Source organism: Paroedura picta, chromosome 3, assembly GCF_049243985.1.
Source record: "Paroedura picta isolate Pp20150507F chromosome 3, Ppicta_v3.0, whole genome shotgun sequence".
Lineage (NCBI taxonomy): Eukaryota > Metazoa > Chordata > Lepidosauria > Squamata > Gekkonidae > Paroedura > Paroedura picta.
In genome coordinates, this window is record NC_135371.1 from 147,783,797 (window position 1) to 147,808,661 (window position 24,865).

At 43.8% G+C, this 24,865-nt stretch overlaps 1 protein-coding gene across 5 annotated transcripts in view; it reads right to left on the reverse strand.

Annotated features, from left to right (window-relative positions):
* Nucleotides 1-24,865, reverse strand: part of BAZ2A (bromodomain adjacent to zinc finger domain 2A) — a 68,283-nt gene that overhangs the window by 25,593 nt on the left and 17,825 nt on the right. For all 5 annotated transcript variants that reach the window (XM_077328596.1, XM_077328595.1, XM_077328599.1 and 2 more), the window contains 8 exons: nucleotides 13,387-13,524; nucleotides 10,083-10,625; nucleotides 6,194-6,358; nucleotides 4,188-4,409; nucleotides 2,199-2,396; nucleotides 2,036-2,096; nucleotides 1,797-1,905; nucleotides 360-461 (listed from right to left, as the gene is read on the reverse strand). In XM_077328596.1, coding sequence (XP_077184711.1) covers nucleotides 360-461; nucleotides 1,797-1,905; nucleotides 2,036-2,096; nucleotides 2,199-2,396; nucleotides 4,188-4,409; nucleotides 6,194-6,358; nucleotides 10,083-10,625; nucleotides 13,387-13,524 — 1,538 coding nt within the window. The remainder of the gene's footprint in view (nucleotides 1-359; nucleotides 462-1,796; nucleotides 1,906-2,035; nucleotides 2,097-2,198; nucleotides 2,397-4,187; nucleotides 4,410-6,193; nucleotides 6,359-10,082; nucleotides 10,626-13,386; nucleotides 13,525-24,865) is intronic.

The following is a 24,865-nucleotide window of genomic DNA, read 5'->3' on the forward strand; positions in this document are numbered from 1 at the left end:
TAATCTAGCCTGCACCAGCAATATTGTTCCATAAATACACAAACAGATCCTAGTCTTATGTCAAGAAGTGGATAATTTTTTAAAAAGCAACAAGCTGGCACCACTACACTCTTGAGCACTGGTGTCTCAGAACTTCAGAGAACTGAATTGTGCCTTCCCACTATGCTTAAAGGTCTGATACTAAGTCCAGTAAACAACACACAGGCAACTCACACTTCATGCACAATCCCTTGTGAAATCCTAAGTCCACTGTTCCTTTTGAGATAGTTGCTATTTATTTTGACCCTATGATCCCAGCAGAAGCAGGGCTGGAGATGCCAATGGTCCCTTGCAAACTTCTGACCTGTACTAATACCCACCTCAGGTGTATCCCGTTCTTCAAAGAAATCTCCTACTGGCATCCGAGGACTGAAGCTGAAATGTTCACGGCGGACATTCTGTACAGTGTTTCTGCTCAGGTACTAAAAGGAGAGTAAGTTTCCGGAAAGTCAGCAGATAAGAAAACATATAGGGCTCATACTCTGGAGGAAACAGATTCTGGCTGAAGGCATGGGGAAGATGCACACTGATTGGAGCTCATAAAAGAATGTCCTATCACCCTTCCAGAGCCTCTTGTGGCGCAGAGTGGTAAGGCAGCCGTCTGACAGCTTTGCCCATGAGGCTGGGAGTTCAATCCCAGCAGCCGGCTCAAGGTTGACTCAGCCTTCCATCCTTCCGAGGTCGGTGAAATGAGTACCCAGCTTGCTGGGGGGTAAACGGTAATGACTGGGGAAGGCACTGGCAAACCACCCCGTATTGAGTCTGCCATGAAAACGCTAGAGGGCGTCACCCCAGGGGTCAGACATGACTCGGTGCTTGCACAGGGGATACCTTTACCTTTACCTTTTATCACCCTTCCAGAGGGAGCAAGGCTTCAATCATATGGATCAAGAGATACATGCTGGAGGTTGCCCACCTGTAGGCCTTACAATATTAAACATGCTGCCTGTCAGAATGAACATATTCTATTTCTGGGCTAATGCTCTGTGTACTAGCCTCCTGCAGCAGTTATTAGTAGCAGCTCTACTGGCAAAATCAATGGCTCCGACTGGCTTAGTGAAAGAAGCTAACAATATTGTAGTGACCATTAGGAGAACAGACTGAGGAACAACAGACTGAAGAACATCAACAACGCGCAAGGGAAATGCAAGAGCCCAAAAATCTCAGGAGACTGCCATTTTGAGAAGAAGTTTGACTGAACAAAGATAAAGACAGGCAACTGAATAATGCTTGGCTTTACACTGCTTTAATACAGACTACACTGTACTATGAAAGCAACAGAAGTTCACCAAGAGTTACTTCCCACGTCCGCTTTAATGGCAAAATGCTATGTCTTAGAACAGCTGGAAGAGATAAGCTGTTTCCGCAACTGCACCAGAACAGCAAGCAATTCTGGGAGAGCACTTGCAAGCCTCAGTTCTAAAGCAGTCAAGCTGATTGTTCTCTTTAATCATTTGTAGTAGAGGAAAACTGAAGTTCTAGTTGCTAATGCAGGAGACTGAGTTATTGATGCTCCAACACAACAGAAACCAATCCTGTAGAATGCCTCCTTGCCCTTTTGGAGCTGGTGAAAAAAACAGGAACTGTATCTGGGCAAGGAAGTGGCAACATGACAGCAGCTCAACAAAACAAGTGTTCAAAAACCACCTCTGCTGCAACATAACACAAGCCAAATGGAGAAGTCACGGCAAGAGGAAATAAGGTTCTCCGTCCACCAAGTGCTACTGGCCCCTGTCTCTCCAGGAAGCAGGTTTTACCTTTATCACCTCTGGAAACTGCTTCATCCGTTTGCCACAAGGTCCATAATACCAAGTCTCTCCCTGCCAGCGGCTGCTGCCTTTTTTAATGCGTACTTCCCTTCGCCACCTGAACATGGAAACAGCTGTTATAAACTGGATGCTGGCACTTTCACCCTTGCTACCTCTTTTCAGCACAATGCAAAGTGCTGTAGCACAGAGCAGAACCCCGATCATGTCAAGCAGATGGCATTACCTACCCATGCTTTAAAGGGTAGCGCACCTCGTCTGCTGTGGCTATCCGTCTTCTTGGAAGGTCACCTGCTCAGAAAGAACAACAATGACCAACACTGTCAACTAATGACTAATATTTTAAATATACCCAAAGTAGTTAAAGAGGCCTGTAGAAATGAGTTTGCTCACTTTTTGCTGACTTGCTGAATGTTGAAGACTCTTTGGAGCCCCCACCTATCAGAGATGCAGTAGCTTCTAGGCAGCTGCTGTTGACTACCTCTTCCAAGGTGGCATCGAGACTATCTGTTTCCAGTGATGCTTGTGAGTCCAGAAACTCTGTATCTTCTTGTTCCACTTCACTCACACCTGTCAACTCCAGGCTGCTGTCTGCAGGAACAAAAGGAGAGATCAGTAAATGGGACTGCACAAAGGGAAGGACTCACACTCCTCTCCAGGAGAAACATCTCCGGAGGATAGGGGCTTACAGGCTTCACTTGTGAGTCCATGCACCCATACTTTCAGATTAATTCAGCTGAACAGGATAGTATTACTGTATTGCTCCTCTGCCCGAGATAGAGCCTATTCTTGCATGAATATCTGGTGAAGATATTTGATGTAGGTCTCACATGCATACTGAATAAAGGGAGAAAATGAAGTTTTGCTTCTGTGTATTAAGAGTTTGGGACTAACAATTACAAACTGTTTTTTAAGAACTGGGAAGAAGAAATTAGGTAATTAAGGCATCATAAATATGGACTATCTAGCCACAGATTCCCAGTATAAAACAACAATATATCTTTTCAAAGATACGTGTCTAACAAAATAGCCCTTAACCTCTTTTATTTAACCCCTACTGACTGCCAAGGGGTTAAACAACATTTTTCAGAGCGAACACTGCTAGAGTGGAATTTGCTTATTAGCTTATTCACTGGCATGGTTATTTTCATCACTTGGAGACTTTCAGTCATTTGTTAAATAATCAGGCTACCTCATAACAAAAATAACCATCATATGAATAACACAATCCCCTGAGTCCATCCATGAATTCACTACAAAAGGAGCGCACAGAAAAGGTTTTGATATATACCTGGGGTACTCATGTTCTGCTGTTGTTGAGGGAAGTAGTTTCTACACATACACCCAAAACCAAACTTTCACCTTATCAAGACTGATGTTAAAATGCCAATCTATACAGTGTGAAGCTTCCAAAGCCAAAAAAATCATTAAATGGTTCAGAATCATAGAATTGCAGTTGGGAGGGGCCTTCAAAGTCATCTAATCAAACCCGCTGCACAATGCAGGAAGCTCACAACTACCTGCCGACTCAGAGTAACTCCAATTCCATGCCTGGATAATGCCCCCCCCCCCCCAATAAAAACAGAATTCCTGGCCAGTCAGGCCTGGAAGAAATTTGCCTCCAGACCCCAAAGTGGTGAGTGGCATCTCCCCAGGCATAAAAAGAAAGGGCTACAAGAACGCAATCCTTACTGCCCACCCACTGACAATCTGCTTAAGTTCACAGAATCAGCATTTCTGTCAGATGGCTTCCTAGCTTCTGCTTAAAAACTCCCAAAGAAGAAGAACCCACAACTTCCCAAGGAAGCCTGTTCCACTGAGGAACTGCTTTAACTGTCAGGAACTTCTGCATGTGTAAGCAGAAAATTCTCTTGATTTAATTTCAACCACTGGTTCTGGTCCAATCCTTTGGGACAACAGAAAACAAATTTGCTCCATCCTCTACATGACATCCTTTCAAGTACTTGAAGATGGTTATCATATCACCTCTTAGTCATCTTCAGTTATGCTCTCTTTCACAAGCTGTAAAAACATAATCAACTGCTCTCAGTGTGTTGGATCCCATGACCAATGAGCAAAGTGGAACTCATTAAATTGAATTCTTTCACATTCTCCCCTCCTGCTGTAGCTCATTGTGCTATCTGAAAGACTGTTCTTGGGGTTCAAAGGACTACCGGGAGCAGTGTGGGCTTCTGCAATTGGAGAGGGTTACTGACAAAAATTGATACACACACACACACACACACGCTTGAACCGTCTCCCTTCTCATTTTCAAAGCCTACAGAGACACCAGGTAGTAGAAATGGCAGGAAGAAGGGAAGGCTGTTACCTACCCTCCCGTGCTCCTTCCATAATGCCTCCTCGTATTTATAGCCCGCTCACCTTGCAAAACAGACTCCTCAAGAACAGGAGGCAAATTGGCACTTCCAAAAAGTGAGGTGTCAGGCTGAGTATCATCTGCCAACAGGCTGAAGGAGTCAGAATGGTTCAGAGACGGGCTGCCAGGGCAATCCAAGGCAGAGATGTCAGTTGGGTCCTCCAGAGGGGATTTGCCGCTCACCAGCTCAGATGTATCCATCTCATAGAGGTCTCCTGTCCCAGGGTCTGCAATCAGGAATTGGAAGTAAACATTTACATACCATCCAACCTAGTGAAATCATGCCCACAACAATCTTACTAAGGATCACATAATCACTTAAGGTTTTGGGAACATTTTTTTAATCTTCGAAGTTCCCACAATGAGGTTGGTCTGTAAACAGTGACGTTCTAAGCAGAATTACAATATTCTAAACCCACTACCTTCAGTGGACTTAGGAGGCTCTAACTCGGTTCAATACTACAACAGAAAAAGAAGAAAGAGATTGCAGCTCACTCAGTATCATACACTGAGACTATAGTTCAGCAGGGATGTGAATATAGGCCAAACACCAACCTTCTAAACCCATTGGCCACACTGATTTCACATGCTTCATTTTAAGCGGGGAGAAATTCTGAAAAATAATTGCTGGGAAAGTGGTATAGTAGTAATCAGGTATAGCACAAGTTTTCAAAATGTAAAATCTGGAACAGTCTTAATCAAATGGGCTTCTATAAGCTACGTATAAGTGACTATAAGCTAAATCTAAAACAAAATAAATAAATAAATAAATAAATAAATACTACAGCTACTTATACACAGTTTGGAGTTCTGAAACAAGAGTTGACATCAAAGAATTAGAGAATAGTGGTACTGCTGTAAAGTAAGTCCCCCACATAGGGTGGTGTTAATGAGACAACAGATAATTTTCTCCACATCACAAGCATTAGGATATGAATCTGGCTCAGCTGTTCCCAAAGCACTGTCATTCTGCCATATGTTCGCTGTTGTACACCTTACAAAAATCCCTGAGCTGGGACTACCTGTGCCTTCATTAAGCACTACAAGAAACCATGCCAGGGCAAATTCAAGAGGGAAAGAGTGCCTCTAGGCATCATTCCTACCTGATAGCCAGAGACCTCTGTTATGCAAACAAACCTATCTAACCCCATTTAGCCTTCCTTTGGCAATAAGCCACAAGCGGCAATAAGGTGGACTGGGAGTGTGCATTTGATTCACCCAAACATCTCCAAAATACCTTACCAGTATATTTCAGTACTTTCTAAGCTGATGTAGATTCTCTGATCTGATTTGGTTACCAAATTGACCTGAATAAAAGCCCAATTTTTCCAGCCTTTATTCTGGCATATTCAGTTATATTGATCAGCTGTCCATTTCATTTCTCACTGCCTCCAAGTGAAGGGAAGTGAAATGGACTGCTGAAATGGCTGCAGGCCATAACAGCTTGATGGGTCTGCCCATAGGTTCTTTGGGCTAAATAGCCAGCAGCCATTTAAACTGTTTTGCTCTCCCCCACCCTTCCAAAGGGAGGGATGCAAAACAAGCCACTGAAATTATTTGGGAACACCAAAAGTTTTCCAGATCCAATAGAGCCAAACCAAAAAACAATGGATTTTTTTCTGTGTGCGCACATACCTAGTGAAGACAGACTAGTTTCAAACAAGCTTAAGATCTGAATGTAGCTATCTAGTCTATATAGAGATAGAAGGTGTCTTGAAAGGCTGACCATAAAGATAATGTACATACCAGTGACAATGACAGAGCATGCCACAGGAGCTGTTGGCATACAGGAAATGGAATTTTATTTGATCAGCAGAGAACCTGTATCCCCATTATCTTTTGAGGCCATTTGCTGAATTTATACAAACTTTAGAAGATATTATGTATCAAGAGATACTCCATCAACAAATGACCTATAAGTACTGCCCCAACTGATTGGAATATCCATTCTAAAACCCAGGAGGGAATCACTAGAACAAACTGAAAAGCTGCAAAACCACACCACCTTTACCTCTGTCCAGTGACTCAAAGGGTTCCAGAGGGTCTTCCAAGGGAGGGGGTATCCGTGAAGCGTCTTCGAGACAGCCACCTCCAGCATCAGGTACCAAAACAGAGGCTTCTTGGCTGAGTGGCTCAACAACTGGAGAAGACCCATTGTAGCCACATATTTTCAAGTCTACAAGAATTTGTTTTAAAGATATATTATATTTTCCAAGTAATTATTTGAAAATAGTTAAGACGTCGATTTAGGATCCCAAAAAGTAATAGAACAAACAAACAAAAAGATGGAAAATCATCTATGCAGTGTTGTGGTACACTCAAAATTCTTACTGAATATTACCACAGTAAGCAACTACTACATAATTCAGTCTACCTAGGAAATATAATCCAGACATTTGGGAATATGGTGCCCCCCACATACAGAAGACACCCAACTCTTTCCCACCAGTTTCATTGGAGGCTGCAAAGAAAACAAACAGTTGCAGAGAATTGTTATTTCAATGTACTTTTTATCTAGCCTAAGAAACTGATCTTCATTTGCTGTCATTTACTAATGAGACTTTTCTGCTTCTTTTAACTGTTTCCGCTTTATTGTTTTGATGTTAATAGTATTTGTTGTTTTACTTTGGCTTTGTTCATTAATTTGTATTACTGTTTGCTACCTTGGAGGTTCCCCAAAAGGCTAAGGCAGAAAATACATTTAACAATAAAAATACAATTCAACTTTGCTTAGTACAGTGAAAGTGTAAGATCTGATCTAGAAGTTAAAAGAGGAGAAATAATACATTGTATCTGTGATCAGAATGCCTGAAAAACTGCAAACATTTCCATTGAAAATGGTGAGCCTAATGTTTTAAACTTGAATGGGCCCAGTAATAAAGCCATTTTAAATGTTTGTATTCCCTGTAAAGCCAACGAACCTACCTCTCCAGGAATCAGCTATTTGGTGTCAGCTCACATAGGATTGGGGACTGTTGATTGGGGACCCAGGTGGGTCAGGGAGGTCAGACTCCAGGCTGACGAGTCAGCTCTGCTCCCCTCATCCCAGCCTCCAGCCAGTTCCAACAGGATAGAGGAGAAAGACCCCACCATGACATGGTGCTGGCAGCGCCCCTCCTCTCCACACCACTGACTGCCTCGGCCTTCCATGATTACCAGGCCACTGCGGCAGCAGGGGTCGTGGCAGCAGGAACATTGAGAATCACTGATTTAAAAGAACTTGGTGGGAGGCAGGGTGGGGTAGGAATCACTTAAATCAGTGGTCCCCAACCTTTTTGAGGCTGGGGTCCGGCAGGGCAACTGCCCGCCCGTGCATGCCGCGCATTACGCATGCGTGGCCAGGCTGCGCATGCACGCATGCACAGTGCGCACATGCGCCATGCGCGGCCAGAATAGCACATGCGCTGCACTTGCACGCATGCGTGAAAGTACCGCGGATATGCGATTTCAGCCGCGCATGGCGCGTGTGCGCATGCGCAGCCCGGCTGCACATGCGCAATGCGTGGGCGCGGCCCTGATTCCCTCTCCCCCTCCCTCACGCAGTAAGAAGCTTCCCGGGCCACAAGCTTGCGGCCTGGGAAGTTTTTTACTGCGTGGGGGCGGGGAGAGGGAGCCGCGGCCCGGCGCCATGGCCTTCGCGGCCCGCCACCGGGCCGCAGGCCGCGGGTTGGGGACCACTGACTTAAATGGACTAGGTCCATTTAAATGCATCCACTTCCAGCACAGAGTTTTACAGCTGAGGACCAGCTATTTGTCTAAAGGGGGTGGAATTTAAATGGACCTAGGTCCATTTAAATACCTTCTCCCCTGGTACAGAGCCCCCAGCACAGAGACTGACAAACAGCTGAGAAAGTGCAGTTTGTTGGACTCTGCACTGGAGGGGAGGTCTGTTTGATGGGTCTTCTTCCTTAGCAAAACTTTATGGAGAGCAGACCCTCCACAGCTTCATAAAGGATTTTTTTTACTATACTCTCAAAAACTTTGAAACAGTCTTTCCTGAAATAGAAGCCTGTAATGCAGATCATCACTCACCCGGCATCACCCTAAATCAGCACAAATCCTATACTAACCAGTCAGCCAGTCATGATGGAAAATTAAGAAGCAGAGATTCTGACTAAACCTTAGAATGAAGTGTTTTAACCAAGAGAGTGTTGGGAAAAGAAACATGTTCAGGAAAACACTAAAAGATGAAACTTTGCTTATTTCAGAACAAAAATACTAACTGGATAGATTCAAGTGGGTAGCCATGTTGGTCTGAAGTAGCACAATAAAATCAGAGACCGGTAGCACCTTTAAGACCAACAAAGATTTATTCAGGGCGTGAGCTATGGAGTGCAAGCACTCTTGGTCAGACTATGAACTCCTAAGGAGTTTGTTGGTCTTAAAGGTGCTACTGGACTCTAAAAATTCTAACTGTTATGCTTAAGTACTTAAGTATTCTACAACATCAAGCTACAAGAACAAAATAAACTAAAAAGTATTTTAAAATACCTTTAAAGCAGACCCAATTAAAGCTACATCTCTCAATGAGTGTAAACCACATCATGATAACCTTTGATAGGAAGCACTAGGGCTTCAAAGCTCTGCGTATGTCCTAAATAGCCTATCTCTTTGAATGAAAGTTTTGGCAACTGGTGTTCTCAGTTAAGGACCACACATCTCAGAAGTTAACATTATACATTTAACCTGTAGATACAGTACTTGACATTGAGTCATAAGACATTTTTCTTCCAGCTTGTTTTGCCTCACTCACACCTTCCATACGTGTTGACCCTCTGTTAATTGACTGTTTCCTCCAAAGCAAGTGGCTGCGGCAACCCTGCCCAAAGAAGAAACTGCAACCAGCACAGAACCCATATAACTAACCATACGTGTCACAGGCACTGCTTGGGGAAACTTATTGAGACAAGGGCTGAAAAGCTTTTACCAATCTCAGAGCATGAAGATGCGCATTCCTACCTCAATGCCTTCAAAGCAGCAACACCTCTAAACTTTAACCATAAATAAAGTCATGAATCTGGGTTAGATTTTGTTTTGTGAACTTACTGGGCAGTTTCTCAGTGAAAGCTATCTTATACCAGCTGGGCCAGTATATCTCAATGACTATGGAACATTCACAAGCAGGTTGTGAGGAATTTATGGGTGAGTAGTCAGAAAGTAAACACAGCTTGCCAAATGACTACAGCTAGTTCATGCTGCATCATTTGAACAGAAAGAGTCATTGCAGAATTAAAACACTGTGGAAAGCCATAGTCTGAGTTTGCTTACACATGCTGTATTCCTACTGCTAGAACAACCTTATGGTAGTACAATTTCCACAAAGAACAGGCACAGTCATTCATGTAGTCTAACATGACTTCCTTAGTTAGGAATATGGCCTCTGACTTGAAACCATATTTTCAAGCCACCATATTTTCAACAGTGAGGGATTCGATTCTGAAGAAGCAGGGGAAGTAAACTCTCCTTGCTGAAAAAATAATTACATTGCACTAGAATCCCAGAGTTCTAAGGGGCCATACAGGCCATCTAGTCCAACTCCCTACTCAATGCAGGATCAGCCTTAAGCATCCATGAGAAGTATCTGTTCAGCTGCTGCTTAAAGATCATCAGTGAGGGGGAGCTCACCAGAGGCAGCCTATTCCACTGCTGAACTACTTTGATTGTGAATCCGCCCCCCCCCCCCCCGGTATCTAGCTGGTACCATTCTACACATAGTCTGAAGCCACTACTGTGGGTCCTATCCTCTGCTACCAACAGGAACCGTTCCTAGGACTCAATATGGCTGGGATCCTGTCCAATACCATAGCAGGTTCAGCAATTAATGCAAGCATGTTCTGTAACAGTCGTCGTATACCAAAGCTAAGTCTCCTGAAGGCTTTGGGAACTATCTCTTGTTATACCTGGCTGTGTGCTCTCAAGCTCCATGCTGCCCAACAGGCTGGTGCCATTTTCCGAGACAGTAGATGCTGTTTCTTTCACAGGCTCCTCGTTTCCTGGTTCATCCTGGTGTGGAGAGAAGCCCTGGCTGCCCGAGCTAAGCATGGGAGAAGGCTGAGATGATGTGTAGAAGCTGGATGGGCCATTCTGCAGGAGTTCAAAATTCTGATCATCAGGGAAAGAGTCATAGAGCTCTGTCGAATCAAAGTTTAGACTCATGGCTCCTGGAGTGCCATTGGCCCAGAATTCTTGCCCGCCTCCTCCTCTCAGATTGGTGGTGTGTCCTGGTGAGCCTTGCCGATTGCCTCCAACAACACCATTCAGTGGATACTGGGAGAACAGTGGGCTGTCCTTGAGGTTGTTGCCATTGCCGGATGGGTACTGAGAATAGTTCCAGAGATAGTCATACGAGTGGTGGAGGTGGGAGGTGGTTGAGGATCGGGTCCCTGAAGTACTAGCATTAGCTACAGTAGATAAGCCATTGACATTCATGTCCCCATTCAAACCTACCAGGAGAGAAGGAAGAAAGAGGACTATGAAATTCACAATATGTGCTAGGAACACTGATTTGAAGGGGAAGGTTCCTTCTAACTTATTGATTTGTCTCTATGGATGGAGGAAGGGGAATGGAAGAGAGAGTTGATGCAATAGACTTTGGGAAGAATGAGGTGACTATCACTTTAGCCAAACTAATGCAAGAGTTCATCCACAAAAGTTCCTCTTTCCCACCAAGACCTAAAATTCATCCTCTGTAAACATTGCTTGACTTCTTCGCAATGCTCATTCCAAAATCCTATCTATCTGGTCACACAGGACATTTCTATGCCTGCGCTGCCGTTCAAGAAACCTCTGCTTCCTTAGCTATATTGACCTAGCCTAATTTGCAGTCCTTAGCAGTATTGTCTTTTTAGATGCTTCTGTGCTGAAGACACAGTAAAACCTTCCAGAACTTTCAGAATTAATAGAGTTCCAGTAGCAACTCGAGTGCTTTAACTCCCACTGATTAAAGTAGGACAGAAAGAAGAAAAAATTAGTGTAGTGTGAAGACACACTAGGAGGAAAAGTACTACATGGTCTTCTACCATGGCAGAAAGGCGAGCATGCCAATCCTTGTTCAAAGCTAATAAGATTTCAGAACTCAAAGTCCCCCAACTATAACCATGAGTATGCCGAAATTTCATAAACCAAAAGCAGAAAAAAAAACACTCTAGAGCAGGGGTAGTCAACCTGTAGTCCTCCAGATTAGCGATCCCCAACCTGTGGGCTGCGAACCACATGTGGTCCATCGACTAATTGGAGGTGGGCCGCGAAGGATGCCTTCTCCCCCCCCCCCCCAGCCCTTTACTTCATCCCCCCGGCCCTTTACAACACACTTCAAGTGTCATTATCTCCCATCACTCATCACTCCCAGATGGGACTATCTCGTTGCAGAGAAACAAGCTCAGGGTTCCCATTGATTTGTCATTGCCATGAGTTAAAATTTCCATGAAAATAAAATGTTCTTTATGTTCATTGTTGTGGCGTGTCTGTATCTTATTTTGAAGGGATGTTTAAACAGTACCATAGCGATCAGAGAGCGTTAGGGCAGTGGTTGAGAGTAAACTACCCCCCCCCACCGGGCCTCAGTAAAAGGCGTTGAGTGGTCCCCAGCGATAAAAAGGTTGGGGACCACTGCTCCAGATGTTCATGGACTACAATTCCCATGAGCCCCTCATGGGAATTGTAGTCCATGAACATCTGGAGGACCACAGGTTGACTAATCTTGCTCTAGAGCATTCCCCATTCTTTCTGACCCCAGGAAGTTTAATGTTTTAATCTAGGCAAGCAAAGGTTCTGAGTTCCTAGTCCCAGCTGACTGGGATGAATGGAATAAGGCCTGGTCCACATACATAACTAGATGAACATTCTATGTCACTCTCAATACAGGTGTGTGTGTGTGCACTGACCCTACAGTAAATCAGCTTGTTTGGCTGATCCTTTTCAAACACTGTTGTTTTCTAATATTTAGCCAGAAATACAACTGCTATTTGTCACTTGCCCTTGAATATGCAAGCAGAGAGGGAACATAAGTGAGGCTATTTCCACAACAACTCAATGAAATAGATTAGCATGTCTTATTTGGGCTCCATCCAAACCTCTTTATTTAGTAAAGAAATCTCTCTGTAAAATGGAGATAATGGGAGCAATCAGAAGCAGGTCTACTCAGACTCCTACTTGGGCTTATTCAGAGAAGCTTTTGCCTGGGAAAGTGAGTTTAGGACTTCACTGAATTACCTGCCTCACAGAGTTGGAGAAGGGACAAAGAAAACAGGTATCATATTAATGAGCACATTGCTATCACCACTTCCACTACATGTCTGCAGCAGAGACAAAGCCAGGCTCTGGATAAAACCTTTCATGCCTGCAGAAGGGAACAAGGGTCAATGTCACCCTATAGATCAGGGATCCTCAACCTGTGGTCCTCCAGATGTTCATGGACTACAATTCCCATGAGCCCCTGCCAGCAAATGCTGGCAGGGGCTCATGGGAATTGTAGTACATGAACATCTGGAGGACCACAGGTTGAGGATCCCTGCTATAGATCATAGTGCTGTCCCAGTAACCTACCTCTCAGGAACCTACTCTCAACTTTCCTACTTTTCCAGGCAGCTTCCAATTAACAAGAGGTGAATTTTTAGTGGTGCTTATTAAATAACCAATGAGGGGGAGCAACATTGATGAAAACCCTATGCTAGGCTAGATCATGACAGCACACTGGACAATGCATTACATGACTTAACCTGGAACTTCTGAAATTCTGAATAAGCTCTTCCAGTTTTGCTTTAACTGAAGTATACAATTTTTGAAACAAATACAGTTTTGGGGGTTTTGCCAGTTTGAAGAGAGGAATGAGGTATAAAAGTACCACAGAGGCAGTAGATACTGCCTATTTTCCCATGTTTTTCTCCATGGGTAGGATTAAATTTTAAAAAGCCCAGTCGTTCAAGATTTCATCAGCTTCAAATGTTGTGCTCACAAAGGTGCCCCATGGCTACTAGAACATTAACTATTGTCCATGTACCACTGTTACTAGTTATCACTTCTATCAGACTCCTCCGAAGGTCAGCCAGCATCCATGCACTTCAACTTACTGTCTTACAGACACTTGACTAATTCCTCAAAGTTCCTACAGAAAAACATAAAACACTGAACTGAAATCTCACTCTGGCAGGAACTAATTAGCATAAGGATATGGATAATCAACACTCATTTTTGCCTCAAACTTACTTTTCCCTTGCTGGGGGAAGTTCATGGGGGAACCATTTGTGTATATGTTATCCCCTGAGGAAGGTGCCGGTTTCAGTCCTGAGGCAGTAGGTGAAGAAGGAAGGCCAGTGAAGTTAAAATGGTTGTTTGCCTCCATTTCTGTGGAAAGAAACAGAACAGAGGACTGAAGCCACTATGCAGATCAGACACCACTCCTAGATAGCTTGGGACAGGACACACCATATTTAAAACAATCTCACAATAAAGTCAAATAGTAACATTAAAACATTTTTATAACTTACAGTAGCCCCTGCCTAATTTGTGCTGGGGTGGAATTCAAGATCCTTGGTGGGAAGATCCAAATGCTAATGGTTAACATTTAAATAATTCTTCAGTTGTCAAATTGCTTCACATATTTTTTCACAGTAATCCTCACCACAAAACTGTGTAAAGTAATATTCTCATATTCAAATAGGTATGTGTGAAAAAGTCTGAGAAGGTATACTTGTGGTTTGCCTACATCTATCTAGTGTGGTCATGGTAGATTATAACAGAGAGCTTCAGAGCTCAGCCTCTTAACTACTATACACCAGTCCTCCAAATCAACAAGAAAAGCAGGTCTTCATCAACAATAGGGCAGCTGGCATATTAAAAGGGACTGCAGCTAGGCTGCCTGACTGATAAGATCCAGGTCCATATCAATAATGAGACAACTAAATGTCTACCTTTTCGACAACCCTGTTAAAAACATAACAGGAAGGCACACAAAGAAAGCACAAGGGAAAGCAAGGAGACCTGCTCATCTTGAGTGGACAAAGTTCAACTAGGTCTTGATGCCCATTCACTCACATCATAAATACTGGGATCAATTTAAGTACAATCTCTGTATGGTACCATATTATCCCTGACTGGCTAGCATGTAGCAATGTGACCACACAACCGTTTCTAATATTAACAAGTGCACTTGTATTGGAAATAGGCACCTAAGTAAGCTCCTTAGGGAGAAAACCTAGGGATCAAACTATTCCATAAAAAAAGCATTGTGGTTAGTGTGGCTAGAGTCTGAAAGATCCATGTTTAAACCCCCACTTGCCACAGAAGCTTGGACCAGTCACACACTCTTTTCCACCTCAGAGGTGTTGTAAGGATAAAATGAAGGATAGGAGAACAATGTAAGCTACTTTGGGTCCCCATCTGGAAAAAGGTGGTGTATAAATGAAATAAATAAAAACTGCAAGAAGCAACTACTATAGCAGCCTTTTTTACTATTGAGAACCCCCTGAAACATTCTTCAGGCTTCGGAGACGCGGCGGGCCTACTCCTTTGGCCGCCCAGAAGCTGGGGACTCGGACAGGAGGGGGGCAGGGGGAAAGGCTTCAGGGCGGGGCCCCCACAACTGGGAGGGGGGCACCCAGGCCAGGGGGGTGGGGGGGCCTACCATACTCAGCCGCTGGCCTGCTAGTGCCTGCAATGATGGTTTCTCTATTGTGCTTCAAAGCCCTTCATAGGCTAAACATGCCAAGAGATGACACAAACTTTACCAGGGCATCACTGCTCCCCACTTAGCTGGTCATTTTTCTACCCTGGGGGGGATGCAGATGAACTTTTGCTTCACTTCAATGCGGGGGGGGGGGAAATCCCAGCCTTTCCTGTAACTGCAATTAACGCATGACATAGATGTGATGTTCACAGAAGTTTGACAATAAGAGAGAGGATGTAAGCTCTTGGCATGGAGCCTAGACTATCCAGTGGGTCATCTGCAGCTCCCAAACAAGGCAATTCTGCCAGTGTCTTACAAAATGTTCTTCCTTTTGTTTTCTTGCCCGACATGGAAACTAAAGGAAAATTTCTCAAGGCAGTCCTGGACAGCTGCCAATGAAGGCAACCCATGGTAAAATGAAGAGAGATGGAAGAACTCAGCTACAGGTTCATATCAGTTCAATGCACTGTCCTCCCCTGCTACTAAGCTTCTTCATAAATGGGTCCATGACATCAAGAAAATTCAAAATGAAGTCATAATTTATTTTATCTTGAATCCAGAAGCTTCAGCTTGGAACACCTACGACTTGTCTTTACTTCCACCTAAAGCTATAAACAATTTCTTACCCACACCGCTGTATTCAGTTTTTCTCAACCACTGTTCTATTCACAGAATCAGGAACAGTTTAAAGAGCCCTGGCTGTGGGCTTTCCCCTGAGCCAAGCTCCACTTTCCTAAAAGAAAGGAAAGCAATACAAAGAAAGCTCAACTCCATCCCCTCCATCTTCTTTCTTACACAGCCTGATGTTAGGGAATATAGCAGAGGTCTGATTTAAATGTAATGTCCGAGGGACAGCACAACTTAGCTTTGCTGTCACCTGGTGTCCTAATTAAACCACACCTTTATGCATGCTCTGTAGCATACTACTGTGAACATAGCAGTTGAGGGCCCAGTGTAAACTAGATGCTGAGCACATGCAATATCACACCATGGCCCTTTTAGCTGCTGATGCTGGGCACTGAATTGGGGATGTTCTGCATTTCAATAAGATGCTCTACGACAGAACAACAGCCTCTCCCCAATGGAAACAGAGGTTGCTACTATTCACATGTATGATCAGAACACAGAAGCACGTTCTTAAAGACCCTTTACTTCAGTTTTGCCATACCTTTAACACAATTCAGTATCAGAATTCACTGAAGTATGAGACGATTAGACACTTGAATGTATGACACAACAGAGCCTTTCTACTGATCTGTTTGTGCTGGAGAATGTTGGAAAAATAGAATCAGTTCTAGAACTAAGTTTGGGTCCAGTAGCACCTTTAAGCCCAACAAAGTTTTATTCAAGGTATGCATACACACTTCAGATCTGTTTTGCTGCTTCATACCAACCCAACTACCCACCTGAATCTAGGTTCTATTCTTCCTTAGAAATCGTCTCACTACAGAGAAAAGCTTTGTCATGAGGCAATTATATTTAGCAGCAGTTCTTGGGACATGGAAAATACAATCTGTGATGGTTTGCAAGGAATCATGGGAAAACAAACAAGAACTTTGGAATACCCAGATACTTCAGTGGTGCAGGAAGTATACTGCTGTATGTTTAAGTATGACAACAGTCTTCCTGCATATTATGAAACATGATGATTAGCACACCTTTATCCACGTGAAACTTTACTGCGGCAGATCAATGGATCAGCTTCTGCTTCTAACAAGGTAGGCATGCTTTTAAAAAAACTTGCCACTAATATGCCATCTCTCAGCCATCTTCGAAGCAGTCTGCTACAGGATTAATGCTCTGTTCCTTGATTTACAGGCCCATGTGGTATCGCAGTTCGAGTGCCGCGTTATTACCTGTGAGACCCAGGTTCGAATCCTCATTCTGTGATGATGTTTGCTGAGTGACCTTGGACGATTCACTCTCTCTAAAGCTAGCCTATCTCTCAACATGCTTATGAGGAGGAAATGGACACAGGGGTATGCATGTATACTTCCCTGAGCTGCAAGGATACATATGCACAGTGGGATCTTTTCAAAACTGCAATAGTGGTCACATTCCACAGTAGTACAGCTGAATTGACAATGTTAAAGTTATAATCTTCATGAGCCTCTCACAAAACATTACATTTGTGCTAGAATATGTATTTAAAGAGATACTTTATTTAAATAGAAATTCTATTGTAATGCAATGTTTATGCGAGTGGCACATGAAGATCATGACTTTTATGGGGTCAGCTCATCTGTACCATCAGGGAATTTGACCAGTATTGCAGTTTTGAAAAGAAGAACCTGATTTGCACATGATGTAGCCTCAAGACCTATGAAGGGAATGTTGATGATTCATAAAAATTGTCAGTTCAATAGGTTAGGTGGTTTGTTCATGAGTAAGTGCTCTGCAGTTGTTATATCTAAGGCAGGGGTAGTCAAACTGCGGCCCTCCAGATGTCCATGGATTACAATTTCCATGGGCCCCTGCCAGCATTACCCCTGATCTAAGGGTTAGCCATGTAATGCAGAAGGTGTTTCACAATATGTACTGCTCATATGCTTATATACAAGATTCCACTATGTACTTCAAGATTTTTTGGATGCCCTTTACTCAGAATCATTGCTCGTTTTCCTGTTGGTGAAGCTGAATAAAGGCCATCCAAAAAGTAGACTGTGGGGGCAGGAGGAGAATACGGAACAATTCTAGCATCTTCTCCCTGTCAACTTGAGATCATAAATTCTTTATCTCGTTTAGTATTATCCCTCTTGCCCATTTTCCCCAGTCAGCAATCATTGTCAAGATCCAGTTTATACATCCAAAGTAGATGCAAATGTACTAAATGTCAGTGAAAGAATAATTTCAGACACAGCTTCTGCTTCACTGGTTCATTAACTCTTGCATCAGGAAGCTCATCTCTCTCATCCACATAAGCAACCCCCTATTACTGCAATGTCATGCCAAGCTCCACCACCTAAACTACAGGGCTATTGTAACTGAAGGGGGGAAACACTGCTACTAATAGCAACACAGCAAATGCCCTTCCCCCAACTCAGTGCACATCATCAAAAATCATCCTGGTCTGTACCAAGGCCACCTTATACACTTGTCTTTTCTCCTTCAAAAAGCAATGGATCCTATCATAGCAACTTATACGAAGTCCAGCATCCAACATTAGCAACAAAACTGCCTATAATATCCCTTGAAGTGTTACAGCAGCACTGGAAAAGGCAGCTGCTTCTTCAGCGCAGGGACAAACTGGGCTTTAGCCGAGGTGAAGGGAGGTGCTGAGAAGACACTGTAATTAAAAGGGAAGGCAGAATAGCATGCTAGGAAAGAAGCCAAGGAAAATGGATGAATTAATTGCAGCCAACAACAGCTGGGGGGGACGTTTAAAGGGGAGGGGTGTGGTTTGATGATTTAAAGCTACAAGGAAGCCACATATGTGAGGCTAATGCTGAGAAGCTGATTGTCACTTCTGTATCTCAGCCCCATGTCTCTCTCACTCTCCCCATAGAATAAGTTTCAAAAGGGGGAGGGGGGACAGTAAAGATTCTTTAGCAGAAAAACTGAGAAGGAATCACACAGAGTATTCCTATCACATGACACCCAATTCTGGTACAGTGCTCCAAGTGGGTAGGGGAGGAGTATTGACAAGTAGTTAAAACCATGTTTTGATGGGTCATAAGTTGTCTGATCATAACGTGTCCCATTCTTAACTGACGCTCAGTGAGCAGGTTATTGAGACTGGTAGATGCTCACATTCTTCCACCACAAAGATGAGGTTGCTTTGCTTAAGTCCCTACCCCAAACTGTCGGGACTCATTTCAGAAAGTGTGCTCAATCCTGCCTGGAAACCCATCCCTCCAGACTTCTCCCTTCCCCCTTCCCAGAAACTAACATCCCCTTGGAAAAAAGTATTACACATGCACTCATCAATGTGGAATTAATTTCTGAAGTTCATGCATATCCTCAAAACAACCTCATCATATTACTTTTAGGAAACAGAGATTAAGAGACACCAAGAGGCAACAAAATTTGTCTCATCTATGTATTAGATATCACTAACATCCCAGTCCCCCTTCAAGGATCGCTGCCTTGTTGTGGCAAGGGGGCTTGCGTAGTTCAGTGAAGCTATGAGCTATACCGTGCAGGGCCACCCAAGACGGACAGGTCATAGCTGAGAGCTCTGACAAAAGGTGATCCACTGGAGAAGGAAATGGCAAACCACTCCAGTATCTTTGCCATGAAAACTCTATGGACAGTTCCAATAGGCATAACGATATGACGCCGGAAGATGAGCCCCTCAGGTCGGAAGGTGTCCAATGTGCTACTGGGGATGAGCAGACGGCTAGTACGAGTAGCGCCAGAATGAATGAAGCGACTGGGCCAAAGCCGAAAGGACGCTCAGTTGTGGAAGTAACTGGTGGCGAAAAGACAGTCCGATGCTGTAAAGATTTTTATTCCATAGGAACCTGGAACGTCAGAACCATGAATCAAGGTAAGCTGGACGTGGTCAAACAAGAAATGACAAGACTGAACATCGACATTTTAGGAATCAGTGAACTAAAATGGACAGGAATGGGCGAATTTAATTCAGATGACCATCAGGTATACTACTGTGGACAAGAATCTCGCAGAAGAAATGGAGTAGCCTTCATAATCAATAAGAGAGTAGGAAAAGCAGTCTTGGGATACAATCCCCAAAATGACAGAATGATCTCAGTTCGAATCCAAGGCAAACCTTTCAACATCACAGTGATCCAGGTCTACGCCCCAACCACTGCTGCTGAAGAGGATGAAGTTGATCAGTTCTATGAAGCCCTACAACACCTTCTAGAAGCAACACCAAAAAATGATGTGCTTATCATCATGGGGGATTGGAATGCTAAAGTAGGAAGCCAAAAGATAACCGGGATAACAGGCAAGTTTGGCCTTGGAGTACAAAATGAAGCAGGGCGCAGGCTGGTAGAATTTTGTCAAGAGAATACAATGGTCATAGCAAACACTCTTTTCCAACAACCCAAGAGACGACTCTACACATGGACATCACCAGACGGTCAACACAGAAATCAGATTGACTATGTGCTCTGCAGCCAAAGATGGAAAAGTTCTATCCAGTCAATAAAAACAAGACCAGGAGCTGATTGTGGCTCAGATCATGAGCTTCTTGTTGCAAAATTTAGGCTTAAATTGAAGAAAGTAGGGAAAAGCACTAGGCCACTCAGGTATGAACTAAATCATATCCCCGACGAATACACAGTAGAGGTGACAAATAGATTTAAGGAATTAGATCTGATAGACAGAGTGCCTGAAGAACTATGGACGGAGGTTCGCAACATTGTACAAGAGGTAGCAACTAAAACCATCCCAAAGAAAAAGAAATGCAAGAAATCAAAATGGCTGTCGGAGGAAGCTTTACAAATAGCTAAGGAGAGAAGGGAAGTGAAAGGCAAGGGAGAAAGAGAAAGATACACCCAATTGAATGCAGAATTCCAGAGAAAAGCTAGAAGAGATAAGAATTCCTTCTTAAACGAACAGTGCAAACAAATAGAAGAAAACAATAGAATGGGGAGGACCAGAGAGCTTTTCAAGAAAATTGGAGATATGAAGAGAACGTTTCATGCAAAGTTGGGTATGATAAGGGACCAAAATGGTAGGGACCTCACAGAAGCAGAAGACATTAAACAAAGGTGGCAAAATTATACAGAACAACTATACAAGAGCGAGCTTAACATACCTGATGCCCACAGTGGGGTAGTTACTGACCTGGAGCCAGACATCCTGGAATGTGAAGTCAAATGGGCCTTAGGAAGTCTGAGCAACAATAAAGCTAGTGGTGGTGACAGCATTCCAGTTGAACTATTCAAAATCTTAAAGGACGATGCAGTAAAAGTGCTACACTCAATATGCCAGCAAATTTGGAAAACTCAACAATGGCCACAGGATTGGAAAAGGTCAGTTTACATTCCAATCCCAAAGAAGGGCAATGCCAAAGAATGTTCAAACTACCGCACCATTGCACTAATTTCTCATGCTAGCAAAGTTATGCTCAAAATCCTACAAGCTAGGCTCCAGCAATATGTGGACCGAGAACTTCCAGAAGTACAGGCAGGATTTCGAAGAGGCAGAGGAACTAGAGATCAAATTGCCAACATACGCTGGATCATGGAGAAAGCTAGGGAGTACCAGAAGAACGTCTACTTCTGCTTCATTGACTATGCTAAAGCCTTTGATTGTGTGGAGCACAACAAATTGTGGCAAGTTCTTAAAGAGATGGGAATACCAGAGCATCTTATTTGTCTCTTGAGAAATTTATATGCAGGTCAAGAAGCAACAGTGAGAACTGAACATGGAATCACTGACTGGTTCAAAATTGAGAAAGGAGTTCGGCAAGGCTGTATACTGTCGCCTTGCCTATTTAACTTGTATGCAGAGTACATCATGAGAAATGCGGGATTAGAGGAGTCACAAATTGGGATCAAGATTGCAGGGAGAAATATCAACAACCTCAGATATGCAGATGATACCACTCTAATGGCAGAAAGTGAAGAGGAACTAAAGAGCCTGTTGATGCGGGTGAAGGAGGAGAGTGCAAAAGTTGGCTTGAAACTCAACATCAAGAAAACAAAGATCATGGCATCCAGCCCGCTCAATTCCTGGCAAATAGATGGGGAAGAAATGGAGATAGTGACAGATTTTATTTTCCTGGGCTCCAAGATCACTGCAGATGGGGACTGCAGCAAAGAAATTAAAAGACGCTTGCTCCTGGGGAGGAAAGCTATGGCAAATCTAGACAGCATCCTAAAAAGCAGAGACATCACCCTGCCAACAAAAGTGCGTTTAGTCAAGGCTATGGTCTTCCCAGTTGCAATGTATGGCTGCGAAAGTTGGACCATAAGGAAGGCCGAGCGTCAAAGAATTGAGGCTTTTGAACTCTGGTGCTGGAGAAGACTCTTGCGAGTCCCTTGGACTGCAAGGCGAACAAACCGGTCAGTCCTAGAGGAGATCAGCCCGGACTGCTCTTTAGAAGGCCAGATCCTGAAGATGAAACTCAAATACTTTGGCCACCTCATGAGAAGGAAGGACTCCCTGGAGAAGAGCCTAATGCTGGGAGCGATCGAGGGCAAAAGAAGAAGGGGACGACAGAGAATGAGGTGGCTGGATGGAGTCACTGAAGCAGTCGGTGCAAACTTAAATGGACTCCGGGGAATGGTAGAGGACAGGAAGGCCTGGAGGATCATTGTCCATGGGGTCGCGATGGGTCGGACACGACTTCGCACATAACAATAACAATAACATCCCAGTTCAAAATGCAAGGTTATATAATATCTCATTGACATTTTTCTTTTATATAAAAAGGGAAGATTTGGAGTATGCTACAATGAGTCAGTCAAATAACTCAAAAATAATCACTAGTAAAAGTACAGAATACAGAAAGAAAAGAACCATCTAAAATAGATCCTTGTAAAATTTACCACTGGCAGCTGCAGACTACATGGTAAAACACAATGCTCTTTAATACATGGTCCTATTAGATCTAATTGTAAATTTGCAAGCAATGAAGGGCCAGAAACGATCTGACAATTTCATGGTTTTCTTCACAGGGTAGAGATGACATTACTTGATCCTAACCTGGCAAGATAGTTTTGGAAGCAGCTTTGAGGCATCTTGACTTCTGTAGTACTACCACCATATAAAGTTTAACGCAAGGGTTCTCTTAATACAACCAATCCACAATTCCCCTCTACCTCTTGGGAAACTGGCACACAGTTTGCAGCACTGGAGAGCTACCTATAATTCTGACACGTGGATTTGTTCAATCGCAGAATGCAAACTAGAATACCCTATAGCAAGCATCCCTTATTATAGCCTTTCTCAACTTTTTTATTGTTGAGAAACACCTGAAACATTCTTCAGGCTTCAAGAAACCCAGAAGTGGTGGGGTGCACAAAATGGTTGGAGAGCATAGTTGCGTACGCATCCACCTGTGGCTAATCTCTTTCCCATCCCCTCCAAGCCCAGCGTTGGCCATTTTGGGAGTGGGAAGCGGGTCAACATGACCATATATGGTCATATCACCCAATAAATGTTTAACAAATTCACACACACACACACACACTTAACTCCCACCCATCCAGGAAATTCTTCCAGGGTCATCAAGAAACCCCAGAAGTTCACGAAATTCTCATTGTTGAGAAAGCCATTGTTGAGAAAGGCTTTTTACAAAGGTTTCCATATATGTCCATTTCAAATGGAGGCACATTTTAATGGTCTACTCCCCTTAGGATAAACTAAATGCTGTATACATATTTTTCCTTTAAAAATAGCTCTAGAAAAGACTGTTCATAAAGAAAGAGAGAAGGAAGCAGTCTGTCCTGTTTGATTTGTGATAGACAGCAAATGTCAAAAGCAAATGAAAATTTACAAGAGTTATTAACTTGTCCAAGATACAAATAGTTTAGATCTCTTTTTTAAATATTTCAAGAACTGTCAGTTTAAACTTTGTGTAACATATTTTTTTAAAGAAGGCAGTGACCCCAAATTGCAAGGTCTTGTGCCAACTGGCTGCTGGGAAAGGAGCTTGGAGAGTGCTAGAAACTGAAACCAAATCTGGTTTAAAAGGACATTTCAAAAAGCAACAAACAGAGCTGCCATTTCCCAGCCACTTCCTGCAAGGATGGGGGAGGGAGCAGGGGAAGAAGGCTGCTTGCATCAAGGTTCCATGTGCATATTTAGGCAGGGGAAGAGGACAGCCCAGAGCACTCTCACTCCACCCAAGGTCAGCCACCAGGGATTCCCTGGGCTTACAACTCACCTCCTACACAAAGGGCTCTCTCAACTCTAGCCATCATTTCCTGAAAGCGCACTCATAGCCCTTCTGCTGCAAGGATAAAGATCTTAGCCTCTCAGCTTCCCAAATACATAAGGGATTGCTATCAGAAACCATTCCCACACCATCGACATTAAAAGTTACAAGCCATATATGGAAAGGATCTCTAGTGTGACAGGCTATCTCCATACCTATCTCTTCCCCAACAACTGCATGTTTTGGTAGCACACAACATGAGATTCAGAACTCCTGTCTCAACCAGGGGTATGTGGGTGCGTGCATGAGTATATGTGTGTGTGTGTGTGTGTGTGTGTGTGTGTGTGTGTATGTATATATAGGATTTGCCTGGTGACCCATGAGCACCCAGACTATCTTTTTCCTATTTGTGGGAAACATCCCACACTGCTCCCCAGCAGTGCCGCTCTCCCTGGTTACCTGCCTTTTCAGGGCTCCATCTCAAAGGCTGGCCTCAATGGTCACTCCTTCCCTGGAGGGAACACGGAAGGAGGCCAGCGGTGGCAGCACAAATTGTGCCTGGTTGGCTGTACCTTGTCCCTGGAACAGCTGGCTGTGGTTCACCTGTAATGGTGCCGCAACCACCATGTCAAGCCTCCTTTTTGGAACCTGCCCCCTAGAGCTGCTGTAGCTGTATCAAGGAAGCCAGCCAGGAAGGTGACCCAAGTGGCCCAGCTGACTGCAGCCTGTCCCCGGAGTGGCTGGCTGGGGCCAGCCTGGGATGGTACCACCACTGCTGGTTGCCTTTTTTGGAGACCAGCCACCCACTGGAGCCGCTGCATCATGGAGGCTAGCCAATGGAATGGTCCAATGCAGCCCAACTGGCTAAGGCCTGGCCCTGGGGTTGGCTGGCTGTGGCCTGCTTGCAATTTATTTATTTATTAGATTTTTATACCACCTTTCCATATGGCTCAGGGCGGTTTACATATAACATCATGGGGGGATACATGGAACGAACTAACATATAACATAGTCAAATACAACAACAGTGGTTCTAAATAACACAATTCAAGTGATCTTAAACAATAACAATATAACAGGAACAGTAACTTTGCTAAGGCCCCTAGAGAGGTCAGACTGGTTCAGGCCATGGAGGGGATGTCTGAGGGGGACCTGTGCTCAGTCTCAGACAAATACCTGATGGAGGAGCTCCCTTTTGCAGGCCCTGAGGAATTATGGGAGTT